At 48.6% G+C, this 22,156-nt stretch overlaps 1 protein-coding gene and 1 long non-coding RNA gene across 6 annotated transcripts in view; one reads left to right on the top strand and one right to left on the bottom strand.

Moving 5' to 3' along the window:
* TRAF7 (TNF receptor associated factor 7) overlaps positions 1-7,465 on the bottom strand; it is a 21,841-nt gene extending 14,376 nt beyond the window's left edge. Inside the window, exons 1-4 of one of the 5 annotated variants that reach the window (XM_030002117.2) lie at positions 7,347-7,465; positions 7,042-7,099; positions 5,781-5,872; positions 924-1,040 (exon numbers count right to left, since the gene is read on the bottom strand). In XM_030002117.2, the coding sequence (XP_029857977.1) occupies positions 924-1,040; positions 5,781-5,872; positions 7,042-7,099; positions 7,347-7,427 (348 nt within the window). In that variant the 5' untranslated portion in view covers positions 7,428-7,465. Of the gene's footprint in view, positions 1-923; positions 1,041-1,358; positions 1,473-5,780; positions 5,873-7,041; positions 7,100-7,346 lie in introns of those variants that run through there. The other 4 variants (XM_030002122.1, XM_030002121.2, XM_041120199.1 and 1 more) reach the window with 4 other exon arrangements.
* LOC121232611 lies at positions 7,371-22,042 on the top strand. Its single transcript, XR_005931431.1, has 3 exons — positions 7,371-7,467; positions 12,440-12,447; positions 21,926-22,042. It is a non-coding gene; the product is annotated as an uncharacterized LOC121232611 (long non-coding RNA).
* The last annotated feature ends 114 nt before the right edge of the window (positions 22,043-22,156 follow it).

The following is a 22,156-nucleotide window of genomic DNA, read 5'->3' on the forward strand; positions in this document are numbered from 1 at the left end:
TTGAAGTTTAAAAGCCATTTTAAAACAGCTTGCCCTTTTGTATTTTTGAAACATCCTGAAGGGAGGGCTCTTTCATTCCCTTATGAAGCAGAAACAACATTGTTTCTGCCGCAATGGGCCCATCTCTCCAGTTTTGTTTACCAACTAAGACTGCTGGAGTGTGGGCTCTGAGCACGTCCTCCCATAGCAGCACAGCTCCCCACTCCACACCAGAGCAGGGCTTCACATTTCAGAGCATTTCAAATCAATCACTGCAGATTGGTCTGTCTTTTCATCCTGTCCTGCTCTCAAAAATGCAAACACAACCCCTGGGGTTCCTAAATATGAAACACACACTTTTTTCCCAGATCTGTGGCAAAATGCCGCCTGACCTTTTATGCATCCAGGCTGGGGTTAGTTACTGGGTCACAAGCTAAGCTCAGCTTAAAAGCGTCCTCCCCCTACAAAAGTCACATGTGGACAATTCCTTGCACCCTCCTGGGGGTTACAATCAAGTCAGTGGGGTGCCATGCAGCCCTAAATGCAGGATGGCGCTCTGAATCAGTGGGGAATTGTATTAGTCTTGCTGCCTGGGGCTAGACCACCAGCCTGAAGACTTACAACCCCCTACTGCTCTGCAGCAGAGCCAGGGAATCACACAAGACTTTGCAAAGACTTAACAGTTTTTTTGAGAAGCAGAAAAGCCTCACCATTGCCCCCTCTTTACAGATAGGGAACAGGTACAGAAGGAAGCTAAGTAATTTGCAGAAGTCAGTGGTGGAAACAAAATTAAAACCAGGAGTCCTGGCAGCCAGGCTTTTAGTTGCCAGACATCACAAAAAATCTGCCCATGATAGCTCTATGTAATCTCAAGAGTCCACTAAGTTACTCTTTTGACACTGAACTTCCTAATACTGCTCCTTCAGACAATCCCAAATACCTACTGGCTCCTCCTCTTCCTCATGGAGTGAGAACGTCGAGCGCAAGGACATGTTGGACTCAGAGTGCAATGAACGGACGGAGATAGCAGAGTCAGAGCGGCGTGGGGTGCTGATCGGAGGCTTCAAAGAGATAAAACCAGTTCTCATTATTGCAAATAGTTCCCCCCACTCCAAAACCCTAGCACAGAGACTTCAAGCTCAGTCCCCCCCCTCCACAAAACTCAGCTGCTCCATTTGTTCATCCACTCTGCCAAGCTGCATTGAGTAGCCCCCAGAAGTAGCGCGTCTCACTGCTGCATACCCTTCCTGGCAGCCGGGAACACTGCACCATGCTCAGAGACAGGACAGACATCATTCAGGTTTAACTTACTAAACCAAGCTGACATCTAAATTCCAAGCATGTAACTTTCTCAAAGGTGCATTTGTTTATATACTTACCGTGCGCACCCGCAAAGCAATGGTTTGGAAGAATTAATCCTTCACAGAAAGCTTTGTAAATCTCCCCCAGAGACAGCTACCAGCTTCTGCAATTTCTATAATCTCTGCAGCAGCACTTGTTGTTTCACTCGCTATCTAACTTCTGCCAAATTTCTTTGCGTAAGTGTGGAGACTTCCTTCTATTCAATTCAGTAACAGACTGGCTTTGTCGCTTCCTGCTCGGGAGGGGAGAGCTAAGTGGACATTGCATGCACCAATCAAGAAAAAATCCCACTGGTTACGGCAGCCTTGGGATTGGCTTTGAGGGAACGTCGCTGCTGGAATATTAACCAGCAGCGCATCTCTTAAGGGTGGAATATCAACCAGCAGCGTGTAGCCAAGATGCAATTTGGTGTCAAAGCAAAACCAGAGACTCTTCAGACCACGGGGTGATTGGAATTGGGGGTCTAGCACAGCTGGTAGCGCAGCCACTGCTGGGTTACTCTGGAAGAAATGCTGCTGGCAGACTAGGAAGAGTGCAGGGAGAAGCAATAGAAGTCTTCAAGGAGCGGAACGGATGGGCTGACAAAGAAACAGGAGAATGAAGCCATAAGCTTCAGAGACTTAGCATCAAGAGATGACTAATGCCCAGGCTGCCTGCACCTGCATGTATCGCACCTGTACATGGCTTGATTGTAGCCTACGTCAGCTGCAAACTCCTAGAAGTGCTGGCTGGAAGGAGCTCTGGAGATCGCTGGCTCTGCTGCCCACTCGAAGAGGGACTCTCCCTGGCCCTGGATCAGGTCAGCCCTGGCACTGCCCAGCTGGAATGGGGAAAGCTGCACAGACGAGACTCTGCCTCCCCAGGCTCCTGTCCTGCGCTACCTTGTGAGCAAAATGTTTTTTCCTCGAGTTCAATCTGAACCTCCTGATCCACATTTTGTGCACCTGCCCTGGGTGAAAGCGTGTGACATCAGACCTAAGGACAGACGAAAGCAATGTAGGAGGCCAGTGGGGCAGTCAGGAAATTCAGCAAGGAAAGATATAAGATGAGGTTCAGAGACTGCTGCCTTCCCCAGAGACAAACTGTACTGCAGTCTGTGTGCAGTCCTTGCTGGGCTGCAGAAGAGGAGCAGACCAGGATCCTGCTGGTTCTTCACAGTGCTCTGCTTCTTAATTTTTATGATACTGGGATCCTAGGAGCTCAGAAACGCTGCATCTGCTTAGAAGCCAAAGCATGAAGCTCTTTTTCTTAAAGACGGCATATTTATTGGCTAAATATGTAAACCTTGAGGAGGAATGGTTATAACGAGGTAAATCAATTTTATATGTATCCATTAATTTTATTATTTTCCTCCACTAGTAACAGAAGTTATTAAAATAACAAGAATGACTGTGCATAGTTCCCATCCTGGAGGTGACACAGAGATCAGGGCAGCAAAGGCAGGCTCTGCAGGGAGGCATTTTTATCAAGAGCAACATCCTGTGTGGATCACTGATGGAGGGGGGAGGACTGCAGCCCAAGAGCACTTCCAGAAGGCAGGGGTGTGAGACACAGCCTTGCTGGGCTTGTGCAACACTGTGGACTCAGCTCCCTGTGTCCTGGCTGGGCTAATGCTGGTGTTAACTATGCAGGAGAGAAGCTGATGTGCTGAGAAAGATCACGCCACTTGGGCTGCGGAGACAACGCTGAATGGCAGAGGTGTGCGCTGGCATTTACTGCCCCTCTAAGTATCTGCAGCCTTTTTTTTTTTGCCAAGCAAACAGGGCTAAGACTCGAAAGACCTCACCTCTACAGGGTCAGCCACTGCACTGCTTCCCACTCCTAGCCTGGCTATTTAGACCTCACTTTGCAGCACTAGTCGTGCGTAGAGCTGCCAGCACAAAGGAGACTGACTGCAGGGTGCTCTTGCACTGCGAACAGAACAGTAGGGCACGAGGACCACAGGACCCCCACGCTATGGGCATCTGCCCAGGCTGGGGAGGAACCTGTGTGCACCAAAGCCAGGGAGCACCAGGCCCTGCTACAGGGTTTGCGATTCAAGGCCTGCAGAGTTCAGGCACAAGGCTGCAGGTGGCACAAGGGGCACAGGCTTGGATTGAGGGGGATCTGTCAGAAGCGTCCCACCTCCCCACAGCCGTGCCAGGGCTATTTCTGCACTAAACATCAAGTCCATTTTCAAACAGTCCAAGGATGGAGTGCTCAAACATCTTTTGATGGAAGACGGATAGCTTGTGGCTGGCTGGTAACTCAGTCCATCCTCTGGTTCAGAGGTGAAGCTCCCTATAAACAGCTGAGACTTTGGACAGCCAGTCAGCTCTTCATCCATTAGTAAACATTTGCCCCAATATTCAGCTGTAATCTTTAGGTGCAGTTTCCGTGTCAGCGACAAAAGCAGCCTCCATGCAAAGGCTCTAGTACAGTTCTTGTTCCTGCTCCCTGTAGGCATACTGAGGCTAGGAACCCGTGGCACTGTTTTCAGGAAAGATGACAGCAGCCGCTCAATAATCCCCGCCTTGCATGCAGAACATGCTGCTCTGCTTTTGGTTTCATTAACAGAAGCTTTAAAAAGAAAGAAAAAGGGGTGGTGGAGGTCACAGGAGGGCTCTGACTCGTCTCCAGCTGTCTCACTGATAGCTGACAAGCCCTTGGCAGCTTCTGGAGAAGGGAAAACTTAGCTATCAGGAAGGGAAATCCCAGATTATTTCTTGACAAAGCAAAGGAAGCTTCCTAAAGGTTAGTGAGAGTTTGTCTGGAGCAGCAGGCAGAGCAGGGCTGTGGCGCTTCTGGTTTGTTAGCACCTCATGCTCCAGGCTGCTTCCTGAACCACTCATTAATCCTCTTGCTATTTTTGCTTAAGAATATTTAGCATTCCAGGGAAGGTGGGTTGAGACTGTCCAAGAGGACTGAGGCTCGGTCCTAGGAAAGATCTCTCCTATTCTTGGCTGCGCACCTCAGTTCATGACGCTGGGGTTTTCAAAGGAGTCAGGGAGCTTCTACATCAGACATGGCCAAATGTAACATCTTCAGCACCCCCTGCTCCTCTGGAAAAATCTTCACCTATGCTCTGTGAGAACTGCACAGCTCATGAAAAAGGTGCAGTGAGCACAGCACTCAGACCACTGGATCGTGCTGACAGCCAAGGGCTTCCTGGAACAGCGGCCGAGCACCATGGGGTCAGTGATGTGATCGAGAATTTAATTTGCCAAGGACAGGAGGCAAATGTTTAAAGGACTTTTTGGGAAAAAAAACCAAACCAAACCAAAACAAAACAAAAAAACCCAAACTAAAAAAACCCCCACATGCTGACATAAAACACCGCAAGATCTCTGAGCAACAGAAGGAACTTTATAGGATGCTGACAATAAAGCTCTTTGCAATCTGGTGTCAAATTTATTTTAAGAAGCATTGTAGCTCCATACTGTTGCTGACCCCAGTCTCTGCCAGTGCCTAACTTCAGCAGCAGCAGTGATCCATTTATCCCTGGCTTGGAAGCTGGGTCTCGTAACCTGACAAATTCTACAAGTACTTACTTAATTTGAAGTCTACTACTAACAGGCTTAAACCTAAACACGAGCTTGTGGTTATGAGATGTGGCTGGAGCACTAGGGACAGGAGAAGGTCAAGGCCTCAGAGCTATCCATCCATTCACTGAGGTTTGCTTTGCTGTTGCTGTTCTTGATTTAATTGATTTAGCTGATTTAATTTCTCTTTAAGCAGCTAACCGTGAGGCCTGTTGGATCACTAAATTCCCCAAAAAGAAGTTACTCAGAAGTGAGTGTGATGAATGAGAAAGCTGGATACGAAATTGGGAAGTGCTCTTCTGCAAAGATATTGTGAGGCATGGGAATGGTTTGTGTGAGAAGACCCCGATGATGTAATCCCCAGGAGCCGAGCATAGTGTCCGACATCCCACTCTGCAGGTTTCAGACCTGCTCCCTGTGGTCAGAAGCCCCATCTGGAGGTAGAAATAGGAATGGATTTTGTGTGCTGCTGGATGGTCCATCCAACACACCCTGATCCAGACTGACTGGCCTCTGTCAGTGCCCCAGACATTGCTGACAGTAGCTATGTTTTCTCCCAAGCCCAGGAGACCCAGAGCACAGTGCTCGCATCAGGAGGCAGGTACACCCCCACAAGCAGGCCTGCGGGATTCGTAGCTCCTGGGCTTTGTAACCACATACCATTTTCAAGCAGTCTGAAAATGAGCACCAGCAGTACCAGCCTAACCCCCTAGGTCAGAAACAATCTCTGCTTCCCCACTGCACCAACCAGGAAATGTTGAGGCTGGTCCTGCCTCCGGTGCAGACATCTGCCTCCGATACAACGCAGTGCACAGGAACGATGAGGGAGGTGGAGAAGTCTAGAGGAGCACCAGACAACTCTCATTTGACATATAATCAGCTAAGCCAGTGAGCAGGAGGGGTCCTGGCAACACCTACCATGCCATCGTCCTCATCTCGTGGGGAGTAGGTGAGTGTGCTGGAGGAGGATGGGGTCCGACGGTGCTGTTTAAAAGTATTGGTCCCGTCAGCTTTAAAGCAAATAAAAATAAAAAAATAAAATATAAAAAAAGCAAGCATTCAGGCTCCTCAGTAACATTTGCAAGCTACAGGTCAGTCTCTGTAGCTGTGAGTGTTCCTTAGAAAAGGAAAAGACTAGGGATTCCCCAACTCCAGTTCATGACCTGGACATATCAGTGCAGGCAGAACAACCCTGATCTCTGATAGCTTGCTGAAATGCATGCGGCCCTTTGAAGGTAGCTTGCCCAGAAAAGAGCACAGATAATACTCCACCGGGTGCATAGGTTAAAAATACTATTAAAAGGAAACCTTATACTCCCACATATCTCAGACACCAACAAAAATTGCTTCGATCAAGGGAGGTCTGGATAATCTTGTAGCACCAGGGAAGCATGCTAAATTAAATATGAGATATTTGTATAAAGATCATGTTACTGACTTATATAAAATTTTGTATGTAAATATTCAGGAGTCCAAAAACATCTAGAGTCCACAGTCCTGGACAAATGTAATCTAAACATTTTCCTTGGGCAGACATTCATTTCCTTATCTAAATCACTGTCAAGTGCCACAGTTTATCTTTACTAGAGTAAGGATATTTTTATTCCAAAATGAAACCAGACCTCTTTCTACATTCACACCACGTGTCAGGGCTCAGACTCCTCACCTGCTGGGCTTTGATGAACAAAGCACAAGAATTTTAAATGAGCAGGTACACTTGCAACCCCTCCTGTCTGAGCTAAAAAGAGCCATGAGGGTTTTACCAAAGTGTCCAGAGTGACTCACAGTCAGGCAGAGAGTGAAGGTGGGAATTTTCAGCACTCGTAATGATTGCATGAGAAGTCACAGGGATAAATAAGATTTGGGACTGAGCTCTGTATCAAACCCTGTTGTACTATCCTAATTTCAGCAAGGGCCCCCCAGTGGTACTGTTAAGTCTGCCTAATGGGAGAAAATTTCTGTGCACGCTCATTTCCATCATGGCTGGTGATCAGATGCCATGATTAAATAACACTTGGGCTTCATAATACTAAAAACAGCACCTCGGCACCTGTCTGTAATGAACACGGTGATTCTCCCAACAGCTTTATGATTTGTAAAATAACAACAACAAAGAAAAAACTGGTAGGAATCACACATAGTGCTTTGGGGAAAAGCTTTACACGTGGAATACACTCACCCTTTGTGATGGTTGTCACAGCAGAGTAAGCTGGCCCAAAAGTTGTTTCCATTCTTGTCTGAAATATTGACAAAATTAAAGTCAGTGTGTATCACTGCAGCGCAGCCCAAAGGCTTGCTACCTTTCCTGAATTGGTCAAAAAAATGTACATGTATATTTCCAACTTTTATCTGTGGATATTGTGATTTTTAAGAGGCAAGAAAACACTATATTTTCAACAGGCATCTTTTTTTTCTCAAAAGAAAGGATGAGAACATAAGAAGCAGCCCTAGCCCCTATCCTCTGCCAACACCACCAAGCCTTACCCCGTTAGTGTTTTCAGAAGTAGTGATGTTTGTTGTGCCACTGGAGAAACGATTGTAGCGAGCGTTCTTGTTTGAGCTCATAATCTAGGCCAGCATTTGTTAGTCATGGGAAGTTTGCTCTGTGGAAGAAGACAGACAGAAATAGAGTTAGGTTCATTGTATGCATTTTCCTGGGCTCAGAGAACACTGTCCTGTGGCATTAAGTCCAAGTATTTACCTAAACTCACATAAATCTGGATTTTCAGAAGCAAGTAGCAAAGACAAAGTCGGATTCCTTCAAATCATTTCTGGATGAGTGCTCAGCACTTTCTAAAAATACGACTATCTTTTAAAGCAACTCCTTAATCGCCCAAATACTGGAATACCCATAATCATTAGCTGCTTTTACAAGTATACAACTGTTTTAACAGCAGATGAGACTTCTCAGGAGTCTACTCTAAGTTAGCATCCCACTGGCCATTATACACATCAGTCTTTTCAAAATGAGAGTATGTATGAGTTGCGACTGACAGTCCCAGCAGAGAAGGCGGCTCTGTATCTGGTCCTCCCTCCCTCCCCGGTCTGAGTGTAGTTCAGAAAGCATGTTGTCTGCTGCTTCCCAAAACACTTTGCACAGAGCAGTGATTAGTAAGCAGGGTCCTAAAAGGGAGTCCCTTCCACAAGACACAGCGATGGTGAAGACAGAACAGACTGTACCATGGCAGGCACAAGGGATTTCGGCTGAGGCACCAGACACAAGCATGAGGGCAGAAAAGGCCTCTGGGTGTAAAGCTATACCAGTAAAACCCTTATCCCATTAACTGTGAGGCTCAAGCTGAGCTGGCCTGGACTCCAGAGCCCAGGGAGCCTGTTCACTCGCAGCTCTGCGGCTCAGACCACCTTCTGAGTACACGATAGAAACATCCCATTCAGTCACCCGGGGCTTTGCTTTAGCACAAGGGGTTATGACTGCCTTCCTCTCCCCTGGACTTACCCACTGCCAGATGAAGGAAGAGGTGCCCTGGAAGCTCAGCAGCCCCACATCCTCGTCAGCTGGGGTGGCAGAAAGGGACCCCTCCAAAGGAGCCCCTTTCCTGGGCAGGCTATGCAGCACTTTCTGGCACTTCCAGCCAAGGAAACCAAAGCCTAATCTTCCCGGCACCCCCAGAACTTAAGGCTGCCTCATATTCAAAAGCGTGATGAGCGCAGGCCTTGTCCCGTTCTTGTGATGAACTCAGTGGGGGTTTTGCTATTTAATTCAAAAGCCCTGGGCTGTACTGCTGAACACAAAAGCCAGGGCTAGATCTTAGCAGAAAGCAAAAATCCCATGTTTGATTTAGCTATATTTGCATTAAAGGAGTTCTTTCGAGCACGGTCTGAGCTACGAGGTCAAGGAAACCATGAAAGAAACCTTACTTCAAGAAACATGTTTGTGATTCTGGATCTCGCTCCCAGTTTCTGCTCAGAAACAACCAGCAAAGTCTGGATCATCACCCAGAAGGAGAAACCCTCTCTCCTCAGAAGTCAGCAGAGGGGCTCATTTCTCTTCCTCCATTGTTTACACAGTTTTTTACTAGGTTCAAGTTTGCAAAGTCAAGTATTACACAATAATAATCTGCAGAAACACATGGAATTTGCTTTCTTTAACCTCTGTTGAAACCTGATGCTGGCTTCAGGGCACAAAATTATGCTGTTGTCCCAGCAAATCTGACAAGACACTCTCAAAGTCTCCTTCGGAGCCAGGGTACACATAGGAAGGAGCTGCACCTCCTCTCTGCTGTCATACAGAGATGCTTCTGGCTTGAGCAGAAGCTTCCATCGGAGAAGGCAAGGGATCAGCAGGACACATGAGCCCTCCTACCCAGTTGCCCCTTCATCCTTGCAGCTGAAAGGTACTGCTTGCACTCGCAGGCTGTCCCAGCCTGCCCAAGGAGGCAGGGACTCTGTGTTCCAGGAATAAGCTGCTTAGGAAGGATCCTGATTAAAAGACCCCTTTCTGTCCAAGGTATAGTTAAGTCTTGGTACTCTCACTGCCAGCAGCAGAGTCCAAAAGCTAAACCAACAGACCAGACAGACATCTGCAGTGAGGACAGACAGACCAAAAATGGTTTACTAAGACATAACCAAAATCTTTTTTTGCAGGACAAGAGCCAACCACCAGCGAAGGGCGCCTGGGAAGAAACACCCCGCAGATGCCTGCGATCGGCCAACGCAGAGCTCCCGGTCCCTGCCGAAACAGCACCACTCCGGCCAGGCTTTCACACTCCCACTGCTCACATTTCCAACTTTAGGTGAAATGTCTTGGACATTTCTAGCAATTGGTTTTCTCTTATCTGAGGGTGACAAGTCCTAAATTGCCAAGCTCTTTATAAAGGAGACCACTGTGATTTCTCCACTTTACAGAAAGGGAAACTGAGGCTCAAAGAGAGACATGATCACACAACGTAGCTGTGACCTGGGACTTGCCCAGGGCCTCCATAGTCCCAGCCCAAGAGCGTACCCACCTCCCCTGTGAGCCCCAGGACAAGGCTGCCTGCAGAGAGAGCCGGTCCTGTCCTGCACTCACGTTTTAAACACTGCAAAGGCAACGTTCAAGCTGTCCTCAGCCACGCCTGACACAGCACTTCATGTTGCTCTCTGCAGTTCTTTATCAGACAACTGTCAGGCAGCCAGATTACAGCAGCAGCACAGTCCAAGGAATCACTACTCAGGTCTAAACTCTCAGAAAAAGCTACGGTCTAAAACAAAAAAAAACCAAAACCCCAACAAAAAAACAAACAAACAGAAACCCCAAAACCAAACCCAAGACCATCTTAAAAACAGGGATCTGGATAATGTTTTCCACACATTTGAAAGCACTGTCCTGGCTGTTTGCAAATGCCAGATCCCTTAGGAGATGCTAAGCAGAGTTGCTGGAGTTGTCTCAAGAACAGCAGGAATGAAGCAGTGTTGTGCTGCTGCATCATGGAGACCTGCCGAGTTTAAAGCTGAGTTCCAGCAAGCGAGAAGTTTGGCATTGGCCATCAGGATCCTTTTATTCCTTTCAGTGATTCCTTAGAGCACAGATAGCAGAAGGCACAGGGAGGGTGGGTGGTGAGGAAGAGGGCAGACAAAGCTTTTGGGTAACACACTGGCCATGGCCCCACAAGATCTGAACCCCACTCAGCCTCCCACCCTCTTGCAACCTTGGGCAAGCCACTGGAGCTTTCTGCTTCCTCCCTGCACAAGTCTCTTTAGTTTACCTCTGCTGCACAGCGTATCTGGACTACAAAGCCTGAAGATGAAAGAATCTTTGGATATTTATGCAGCATCTAGCACAAAAAGGTCTCTACCTCAGCTGGGGCCTCCAGATGATGCAGTGCTCATAAATAATGTGAAGCAAGTACTTCCATGAGTGATGACACAAACTGCCACATGTCCTAGGATTTCATGCCTGAAGGTTGCATTGTCTCTTGTCTAATAACATGCATGTATCGCTACAGTTCCCCTCCTCTATAGGTTACCTATGTCTAACAATACAGCTAAGCTCACCAATCTCTCCTCTGGAGAAGGGATTCAGCACCCTCCTCCTCCCACATTAGGGTGGAAACAGAGGGACTCACTTTTCAGGGCTATGAATTCATGATTCCTTCTTCAGAGAACCTCAGCAGCATCTACACGAACACCCACCAGCAGTGGGACACTACTCACAAGACAAGAGCAGGGATATGCTCCCACCTCACCAGCCATGACAGCGTTAAGGGAACCTCGCATATCAAATATTCCTACTGGGTTTCAAGGCAAACAATCACTCCCAGATGGAAAGAGAGGAAGCCCATCCTTATGGAGGATTGCAGGCTGTCTGGAGACTCAGACAGAAGCTTCATCCCTTCTCATTTTCAGGGTATGTATTGCCTTCAAACATAACAGATGGAGACTCAAGAAAGCAATGGGAAAACAGGAAAAACCAAGAATGAGGACAACTAACAGTTTGAGTAGTTTTGTAATATCATTAAACATAGGATCAGATGTGCAACAAACAGTGACATACAGGCACTTGAGCTGCTGCAATCAGTGAGTTATGGCCTGTCAGCCAAAGATGAGTATGACCCTTTAAATAACTGCCTTTGAAACTTCTGTGCAGGCTAGGAGGTGTCTGCCGTGGTGCAGCTCTGGGGGTAACCCAGCAGGCAACAGAACTGCTTACTGCTGAGAGGTATTAAGGAGGCACATCTCCAGTTTCTCCCTGTCCCAAAGCCCCATTGAAAGGGATGCAAAATGTGTTCCAACTTCAACAGATCTTGGATAAATCCAAGCGAGGAAGGGAATACAGGCTGGAACACAGGGATTTTCCCCTCATTGTTTATAAGCAAGTCCTGTGCTCTGCAGCTTGGCTGAGCAACCTACCTGCAAGCAGCAGCAGGGAGCCTGCTTTGTGTCTTCTCTGAACAGAAACCAGAGGAATGCAAGCAATGGAAAAAATGTCGAGTAGAATATCAGCCAGGCTGCAGAACACCAGCCGCCACATGAATATCTGGTTTCAGCCCAAATCTCTGCAACCACCATATATAGGAAACATTTCAACAGAGCAGACACCTCTCTAGAGCACTGTCTGACAGCTCCTTCACATCTCAGTCTTCCAAGAGGTACTGAGAAAGGCCTTTTCCAACTGATATCAAAAAAGTTAAAAGGAGGCAGAAAAGAGCTGGTGGTGTTGACATTAATACCAGCTTCCTACAGCACTTGCAAAAATCTCCACCAGATCTCTGAACCTTGGCTCAACATCTGAACCTGGGCTCAGCGCCCAGGCCCAGAGAACGAGCATCCCTCCTGGGTGGCTGGTGTACCTCCCTGGGGCACGCCGCATCGGCTACGGGCAGCAGCTCCTGCCCCTGCTCTGACTGCAGGCAGAGCTGCTCAGCCTGTGGGGTCTGGGCAGAACCGCGTCCTGAGGAGATACAGACTATGACACAGTGAAAGTATCAAATATTTTATGTTACAAAACACACGCACTCTGTGACCTACAAGGAAGGAAAACCAAAATCACAGAATCCTTTGGGCTGCTAAGTCCTTCTCACAGGACCAAATACAAAGGGGCTCCAGAAATCCCCTGAGCATCTTCAGCAGCTCTGCAGAGCAGCAGGTCAGAAGCCCTCATGCTGGAAACATTCTCCCAATTTTCTGGCCCAGGACTCTACAGGGTCAGGTTATGATTTACAGCCAAATGGGTTGCAGAGGCACCCTGACACCTGCAGTGAAAGGACAGGCTCTGTTTGCTCTGAAAAGACAAGAACTGTTGAAAGAACTTGTGCGTCCTGGCAGCACAACAGCACAGGGCTGCCCTCTAAACCGCAGAGGCATGCGTGGACCCATGTGTCTGGAGATCAGATTGGGAACCCAGCCTGTAATCCAGACTCTCCTTGCCTGGAGTTAATTTTTTTTAATTTTTTTTATTTTTTTTTTAAACATGAAACTTTAGTGTCTGTGACAGTAAAAAAAGAGGGGAAAAAAATCCACCCTGGAAAAAGGAAGCTGTGGGGACCCGCTATTCGCTAAATCACACAGCTGATAGTAACCAGATGCGAGGGAGGGGAAGGGCTAGGTTTCAGCATTTGCACACCACAGGGATCAACTGAAGCTTTTAAGACTCAGCGAGAAGAAAAGCCTTAAAATTCCTACTGTAGTACTCCAGGCAAGGAAAAACCCAACCACCAGTAGTTGCAGAGAGAGCTGGGGAAAGCAGTTCTCTTTCTCCCCGCTGCAGAGGCCAACAGGATCAGCAACGGAGCGGTTTTCTGCCGGCTGTTTCACGCTGCTGCCAACCCCATCACTGCACCTCAAAGCAGGGAGGGGAATCACCTCCGGGACCAGTGGCCCAGCTAATCCTGTGGCTGTGCTGAAGAGTTTGCCCACAAGATGGGTCTGGTGGGACTGGCATGGGTACCTCAAGGGTCTCCCCTCCTCTCAGCCCCCAGAGCACCCCCCCCCCGCCCCAGCTATTCTCAATACTCAGCAAAAGGTCCTTACAACCAACCTCAAGATCAAGGCCAAGGCTTTGAGGGGGGACGTGGCAAGAGGAGAAGGGATAGCAGAGTACCCACTCCTTCACAAACATCACGTAACCTGCTTGGTCCCAGTTAGGAGCCAGTTCCTAATGCAGGAACTACACCATTGCAGGCACAATGGCACTGCTGCGGTTTGTGCTCCGGCTGCTCTCCGAGACGAGACACGGACACGGCACTGGATCCCACAGGTGAAACGTGGCACTGCTGGGGAGTGGCTGGCAGATGCAATGCCCCACGCTGCACAGTGTCTCTTTGCCAAGAAACCTGCAAGCGTCTCCGCCTTACGCAATCAACAGCTCATAAAACTCAGCAACATGTCCTACATCTGCTTTGTTCTTCTTTTTTTCCTCGCTCAGTTCATTGAAGCCATCTCTAACATTATTCACCCCTGAGGAAACTGCTGGGCTGGTGAAATCATACACAGCAGGAGTGTTTGCTGGAGAGCAAAGCCAATGTGTGCAGCTGGCCTCATGAGAAAGGCAGCCATGGGGTTATCCTGCTCTGGCTGGGAACAGCCTGTGGGTGACATGAATTTCCTTATTTCACAGCCTGGGTATTTACAGCATAAGATGCAAGCTTCTGTTCCTCTTACAACACCGCAGCCAGAACGAGAAGGGTTACACATCTTTGAGAGTATTGGCACATCACTGGGGAAATACTCTTACAAAAGCTAAAATGCACTGTGCTGCTTCAACAGCCCAGCTCAACAGGACAAGGGCAAGGCAAGCAGATGCCAAGAGCAGGGGCTATGGGTTTGTGGACTACACCCCCCTTCTCAGCTGTACCACAAGCTCTCACACATCCAGGGCTCTTCTGGGGGAGGTAACAGGGCTAGTAAATAAATCCAGCCCAGTTTGGGCAGGCTCTGTCCACCTTGTCCTTCTGCAGTACCAAGGTGTTGCCCACACAGAATTCTCAATGGCCCACAGAACCTGCAAAGGAATGCCTCAGACCAAAGCATAAATGAGACAAGATTCATGAGCTCAAATGCCAACTCTTCTACACAGACAACCACGGGACAGTCACGCTGGCTTTCTTGGTCAGTGTCTCTGGTGGAAATAGCACTCACAAGCGCTCATGAACTGCATTAACAGGGCTTAAAGAACATGGTGACGAGGACTATCAGCATCTAGTCTGACTTGTAAAACATGGGCCATAAGAATGTGCATGAGCTACAGCAGATCACAGAGACAGATGTCACCAGACAAGAACCAGAGGGTGGACCTGAATGGTCACTCCTCAGGTTAGAGGAGACTACACAAGGGTTCCCCCAAGAACCACTGCCGAATAAGCTTTTTCAAGGTCATAGGTGAAGATGTTGAATAAAGAGTGAGCAGTGAAATCGCCAAGTTTGCAGATGACACTAAGCTCTTTTGAGTAGTCAAATACCATGTTGACAGTAAGGAACTCAAGAACCTCACAAAACTGAGGAGACAAAAAGGTTGCAGATGAGCTTTTACGGAGATAAATGTCAAGCGATGCATCTAGGGAAAAATAACGAAAGCAGGCCTATGCGATGCTCAGCTCTGACCTAGCAGCTACAACTCAGGAAAGAGAACCTGGAGTCTCCGTGGTCAGCTAGCTGCAATTCTCAGCGTAGAAGACAGCAGCAGACAAACAGGCCAACGAAATGCTGAGCAGCATCACAAAAGCTGTGGAAAACAACCACGAGGATGTCATTTGGGTGCTACATAAAACCTTGATGAATTTATCTCCTGAGCGCTGTAGCACTTCTGGTCTTTGCTTCGGAAGAAGGCCACAGTGTAGTTAGAGAAACTTCAGGGAATTATATTAAAATGATCAATGGGATGTAGTCCCTAATCCAGCTACTCTGAGTGGCGGGAAAATATGAGGCAAATGGATGGTAGAAAGTGGTCAGGTTCATGTCCTCTGCATTAACAGCATCCATTTTCGTAACTGCTGAAGACAGAACTGGGGCTAGGCAGAGCAATGCTTTGACCCAGTAGGGCATTTCTTACACTCTTAGGGTGACCCCTCTAAGACCAGGCACATATACGGAGATGTGCAGTCAGCACTAGAACATAAAATGTGAACAGAAGTTCAGCCTTACTGACAGAGGATGGCACTTCCATCTGGTGGGTCTTTGGTTCTGTGGAACAGAAAGAGCCTTTTTATTGTTTACAAGTTTTTGCATTGCTCTTAAAAGTCATACAAACTTTTCTGAGCTACTTAAAGTGAGACCATAATTGTACTGAGCTGTCATCAATAAAAATAAAAGTGACATTTTTAATTGCTGCTACTTTTACCAGCGCTTCAATTGACTGCAGAGCTGAGAGAGCACATTCAACAGCTGTTTGAACACTGTCATTCCTTTGTGCAAATGCAGTTCAGAAAGGGAAATCATTTTGTGTTAGGTGCTTTTCCTAAAGGGTAATGAGTCCTTGGGATAGAAAAACTTTTTGCAACACTTCATGTTAAAGCCTGAAGCAGTAACTTTCAAATGTGCCTGTAACTGGATCAAAAGTGATTGCTCTGGTGGAACAAAGCTTCTCATTTTTCCCCAAAACCTAAAATCAAGTTAGAAGTTAGAAAAGATGACAATGTTCAATACTGTTTCCATGACACAAAAGCTACGCTTGAAGCTTTACTTCCATTTTAGGAAACCTGGAAGCATCCACCTACTACACCATTTTTCTTATGCATAAGGCCACAGACCAGGGTTCAGTAGTGCCTGACCCCTGCAACCGAGATTGGCTTGTCTTGGCTCAGTACCTACGTGCTCACTGCTGGGGTGGCCAGGCTGGCAGAAACAGGCAAGCTCAGAGCTCTTCCACACAAGGCCCTTAATCAAAAGGTGCTTTAAAAGTTGGCCCTAACATTACAGTGCTGCATGCTGTTCCTTTCAAAGCTTGTGATCTTTCCCACATCCTCACTCAAAGAACAGACCCATTCAGGGATCTTCACATTATTAAATTGTGGAATTGTTTAAGAAAAAAGAAAAAAAAAAACAAAAAACCCAACCAAGGCCCCAAACCAACAATGTCCTACCCCTCCAAGACAAAATCTCAGCCCTGCTGCTGTTTCTTGAGAGGGAATGGCCATCTCCTTTGTGCAAGGCAGGTGATGATCTCAAGATATCACACTTCAAAAGCTATGAATAGTCACCTACACAAATCACACCAGAACTGGTGCTAACTGGTACTCCTCAGCCTTGCTTGACGGAGAGAGCAAGCAGCTGCCAAGACCCCACGGGGTCCTGTGGGCTAGATGAGGCTCTGCTGCCAGTTCACCTGCTGCAAACTGGCCTGCAGGAGTCCAGTAGATAGATGGGCTTGCAACCCATTTAAAAAAAACTCTAAGACATGCCAGGTCAGCAGCAAAACCTGGGTTATGGAGAGATTCAGCCCCTGTCCTGGCAGGACAGTATATGAGGAAGCAAAGCCTCTGCTTGGAGGGCTTCAATCTTGGTTGATCAGCTCAGGAGCAGCATGAGCTTACACAGAAAACCCCTGTACAAACAGATCCCGAATTCCCTTGCGCACCTCTCGCCTCCGCCCCACGCAGTGCCGACATGAGCACTTCAGCAAGGCTGTGACCAAGAGACTTGCCCATGAAAACCAGAAACTAATCCATCCTCAGCCATCCTAGTCCCACCCTTGGCTGGTAATTTACCAAAGTTCAAAAGCCACCTCTCAGCCGGCCTGGGAAAGGAGTTAAACACCAATAAATGCACTAAGGGACACAGTTTTTAGCAGATGCTGCACCCCACGTCCCCCCGTGAAGCCAGAGAACGCTTGTCTCATCTGCTGCATTTTCCTTTCCTGAAGCCACCCTGCTAGACCCAAGGCAATCAAAGTTTCTTCTTTATTTCGTTTCTCAATTGCTGTGCAGTCATTGAGGGCTTTTCAAACTGCTTTGCCTTACAGGTGGCTACACTTCTCTGGAAAGGTTTAACCACTCCTATGACATTATGGGATTCTTACAGATTAAAGTCATAAGAAACCTGAGCCCATAATCTTTACTCAAAATGCACAAAGTATCACTTCATCCCCTATTCCCCCTCAACACCCTCCAAAGCTTTGAAACTTCATGACATGCTCTTGCTTGCCCTCTGGGTGCAATTAGACCACTTTAAAGATCCATCTGAAATGCATCAGCTCCTTCACAAAAAAAAAAAAAAAATTCCAGTATATTTCCGTCACCTGCTCTTTTTTTTTTACAGTTTCCTTGGACTTTGCCACTGAGAAAAAGCAGGAGAGCACAACATAAGACAGCTACGCTCACTGCTAGGGAGTGTCAACTAGTGACTGAGAAAGGGAGAAAATTGTAGTGCTTTCCAGGTAGCATGTGAGCTGGGCAAAACACAATCAAACTAATGATGTCCTGCCCTTTGATAAAAAAGCACCGAATCCTTGATTCCAAAAGAAATCAGTGGATATGGACACTTCCGCCATGGCAAATTTACTGACAACTTTCACACAGAAGCACCATTCAGTGTCCCACAACCACCTAACACCACGCTAGGAAAGCTGTATTCAAATTACTCCCCGAATGTACTATTAGCAGCTGTACTGCAGCCACGATGACTTAGGATGCACGGAAAAGGCAGTGAGAGATACTGCCTCTTCTCACAAACTTGGCTTCTTTGCTCATGACTTTCCTTAAAGAATATCAAGGATTTCCCGATTCTGAAACCACCACAAACAACCTCAGAAAACACTTGCTGGGTTGCCGCACAGTCAAGTGTTACACATCCTTCCAAAGGTCACTCTGAAGGATCACAAAATCAGCATAATACAGCTCCAGCTTGTTGGACAGGCAACAGGTACCCACTTCTAAACTGGCATTGGATTTCAGATACCTCCTGCTTCTTCACCAAGATCTAGACACAGGCATGAAACAGTTCCTCTCTCACTAAAGTCCACGACCACTAAAGCACAGCAGCCTCCCAGGGAACACTGCCGACACAGCCCTGACATCCAGCTCCCAGGCAAACACTTTACCTTGGAGGAAACTCACCATCATCCATCCAAGCTGGCACGGAGCGGCGGAGCCCGGCAAGACGCGACCATGACCAAGTTCCTACTCTGTGGGCAGGCTTTTCCTCGGTCAAAATGTCGCTTCCGCTATCTGTGTGCGTGTATGTGTGTATCGCTCTTAAGTGATGTAAACAGAAAGGCATGCAGAGCAGTGGGCGATATGTAAATTCAGCTGGAAAATCCCACAGCTCAGCCAATCTCCACACTGCGCTGCCTCGCAGCTTTGCCCTGGCTGCTCTGAGACTGAAGAGGTTTGGTCTAGTGCAGAAAAAACAACCACTCTTAGCACACACAGATTTACTCCTCTGATCAGAGAAATCTCCAGGGACAGGAAAGTCCATCACTCACTTTAAAGAGAGTTTGAGTTTCTCAGCCTCTTTAGATAGTTCCCAAACTATTCATAGTACTGAATAACAAGCAGCCTAACAAACAGCAACACAGTCTTTGCTTGTAGAGACAATCCAGGGAAATCCAGTTAACTAAGAATCACCACAAAAAGGCAGAGCTGGTGAGCAGGGTTTGCCTTAAAGATGGGCACTGACAGTGGGTGACTTGTAATGCCAGGACACCCACCCCACACAGGAGAACAATGTGCTCCCACAGCTGAGGCTCTCCCAGGAGCAGGCACTGCACAGAGAGCTCTCACCCCACTCCAGCCCCCAATACACCTCCTGCAGTTTTTACACCTCATTAAAAGCAGCAAGGTAACTCTGCTGAAGCTCCGAACTCAGGCTGCGCTAAAGGCAGAGCGGGAGCAGTCTGTAAATGGGTAAGTCAGGGTGTCACTGCCCTGGACTCCTGAGGAAGTTGCTGAGCTTGAAAGAAGGGTGACACGTACCCTTGTGAGCAACCACCAGCTTCCTCCCTTGCCCCAGACAGCCACTACGTCCCCCAACCCAACCCATGGGCAAGGGGACATGCCAGCATATGCCTCATCACGCCCACGGCAAAGGAGTACAGCCAGGGAAGGGAAGACGTGGGGCATAAAAATTGTAAGAGTTCTGACAGACTGAACTTGTCTGCGTAATCTGAGTAATGAGTTAGTAAACCCAGGAAGGATTTTCTCTCAAATGCCTTTCTCCTGGCACAGCTGAGATAACCTGAGAGGCAGGAACGATCACGACTCAGAAAGTGCCACATTCGTGGCTAGCAGGGGCTAGGAAGGTCCCGCAGAACAGGCAAACGCTCAGCCCACAAGGTGACTAACTGCTGAATGCCAGCTGAAGCTGCAAAACACTCAGCACTGCTCAGAACCAACCCCGGCTGATATACAGCCACTTCTGTGGCAGCTCACGGCAGGGCAGAGCAGGCACTAGCACCATCACACGGTGCTCGGCAACTTCCCAGAGCCCACGGGCCTCCCTGCAGTTCCAGCAGTGGGGTTGTGTTTGTGGAGCCCCAGGAAGGGAACGGTTGACTGCGGAAGGGTGTCAGCCAGGGGACACGAACTTACCTGTGGTGCTTCACAAGTGGCTTAAGGGCATCTAAGGCTGCACTGCCACAGGAACGGGCAGTTGTAGGCCCAGCCCCACCATTCTCACACTGCAGAGTGGCTGGTATCACCACGTGATCCCTCAGGTCAGGGAACCAAACTGCCTGAAAGCTATGGATTTGGGTTTTTTTCCCTGGGTTCAGTCAACTTTGTGAAAATTCATGTTTGGGTGTTACCAGTGAAGGCACCTGCATTCCCTGACTGAATGTTCTGGTCACTCCAGTTTGGCTTAGGTTTCCCACTGCCACTTGCTAAAATTTAACCTCCCTCATTGTGAAACATTCCTTTCTGCAGGGCAGTTTCACCTGCAAGCGATCTGCTGCTGCACACTGCAGCAAACCAAACCACAAAGCTGGAGCTTTCTGTATTGCCATGGATGGATTTACCCTGTCCCTTCTCAGCCTTACTTGAGACCAGCAGTGCCCAGGGTGGGGGACCCCAGGACTTGGAGGGGGACCCAGCAGACTGCAGACAGTTCCCTGTTCCTACAGTTTCCTGCACGACACTTAGGAAATCCCCAAACTCTTTGATCTTCTGCTCCCCTGGTGTGCAATGAGGACAGCACTGTCTGTTCTCTTGCTCCTTGTCAATGGTGATGGCCAGCTCTTTGGACTCGTGGTTAGTAGCCATCTGTACAGTGCTTGACACAATGCAGCCCAGTTTTTGGTGGTGCACTGGGTTATCTTCACCACAATGCACTTTCTGTGAACTACCTCCCCTCCTTGCACAGCTACCAGGGAGCCATGTAAAGGCTGTCATGGAAGTGGTTGACTTTCTCACGCCACTTTCCCTCAGCAAGGGTTTTCTAGAACCGTCCTTCACTCACACAGCCCTTTCCCTGCAAACCCAACAAATGTTGTGGCTGTCAGCGTGAGTCAGTGACAGACAAATGCTTGAAGACAAAACACAACAGCTCTTTAACGGGAACACTAACTGCTTAGGACAAACTGAAAAGAATACATCACTGGGGTGAAAAGGCACATGGAGGCAAAATTAAAGTGCTGGGATTGAAACAAAATGTTTGGCAACATTGCCAAAGTTGAAAAAATAACTGCTCTGCCAGAATTCTTCACAATACAGTTACCCCCCAGGGGGTACAATAGCCTGGACCTGGCTTGCTACGTACATATCAAACCTGCCTAACTTATGTACCAGCTTTTTTCTCACCCTCATCAGTCCCCAGCAGAGCCTGTCTGAGTTGTTGTCTCTGATACCAACAGAGCTCAAAAGCAAGCTGAACTGAAAGAAGGTCCTCACTTCTGGCTTTCATGCAACACAACAGGATCATCAGGTCACAGTCACGGATCAAACAGGAGAAAAGTGTTTGACAGCAAGCCTGTCAGAGGAACACCAGCTGCGAACTGGCAGTAGAATAAGGCAGAACTAAACTTGCTTGAAATGAGAAGACAATAGTGCAATTTCACTGCCTGCTCTGAGATCTGCAATTGTCTTGGGGCAGTTACAGAGATCTACCACCAAATATCCTATATTGCGTAAGTTGTGAAACCAAAGCACAACGAAATGAGGTTACCAGGAGATCAAGAGAGAACCATCAGCAGCAACACGTGCCCCATGTCGGACAAGTCATGGCACAGAAAAAGACAAAACAAAGCAAGCCCCGCGATGACATATGTCAAACAGCAAAGGGAAGGCAGCCGGGGCGAAGAAAGCAAGACATGGCCAGGATTCACTGAGGACCCAACAGCACAGGAGGTGATACACGAGCTCCTCTGTGCACCTGAAAAAAAATCACGCCGGCACCCGCACAGAGTTTAAAAACCGACAAACAAACCGCGCAAGGGAAGGGAACGAGGCGGCAGCGCTGCCGGGCGGGCGGCAGCCCCCCGGAGCCGCCCCGAGCAGCCCTGCAGCCCCCGGGGGAGCTGCCGCAGGCACTTCCCCAGAGCGGGGCCACCCCACCCGAGCCGCCCCGCAGCCCAGCGCCCCCGGCCCTCACCGTCCCCACCGCCCGGCCCGGCCCTTCCCCTCACAGAGCTCCCTCAGCCCCGGACCCGGCTGGCTCCCCTCAGCCGAAGGCTCCGGCCCAGCCCCGCTCGTACCTAGCAACAACAGCGGCGGCGGCGGCCGGAGCGCCGGTGCCCGGGCCCGGCACATCGCGACCCCGGGCCTGCTCCCCCGCTCGTCTAGCGGCTCCGCTGCCGCCCGGGCCGGAAGCCCTACACCCGTCGCTCCTCGGGACTTGTAGTCCGGCGCGTCCGCCTTCCGCCCGTTGCTCGCCGCGCCTCCGTGACGTTCGGACTACAATTCCCAGCAGCCCTCGCGGCCGAGCGCTGA

Source organism: Aquila chrysaetos, chromosome 25, assembly GCF_900496995.4.
Source record: "Aquila chrysaetos chrysaetos chromosome 25, bAquChr1.4, whole genome shotgun sequence".
NCBI classification, from domain to species: Eukaryota; Metazoa; Chordata; class Aves; order Accipitriformes; family Accipitridae; genus Aquila; species Aquila chrysaetos.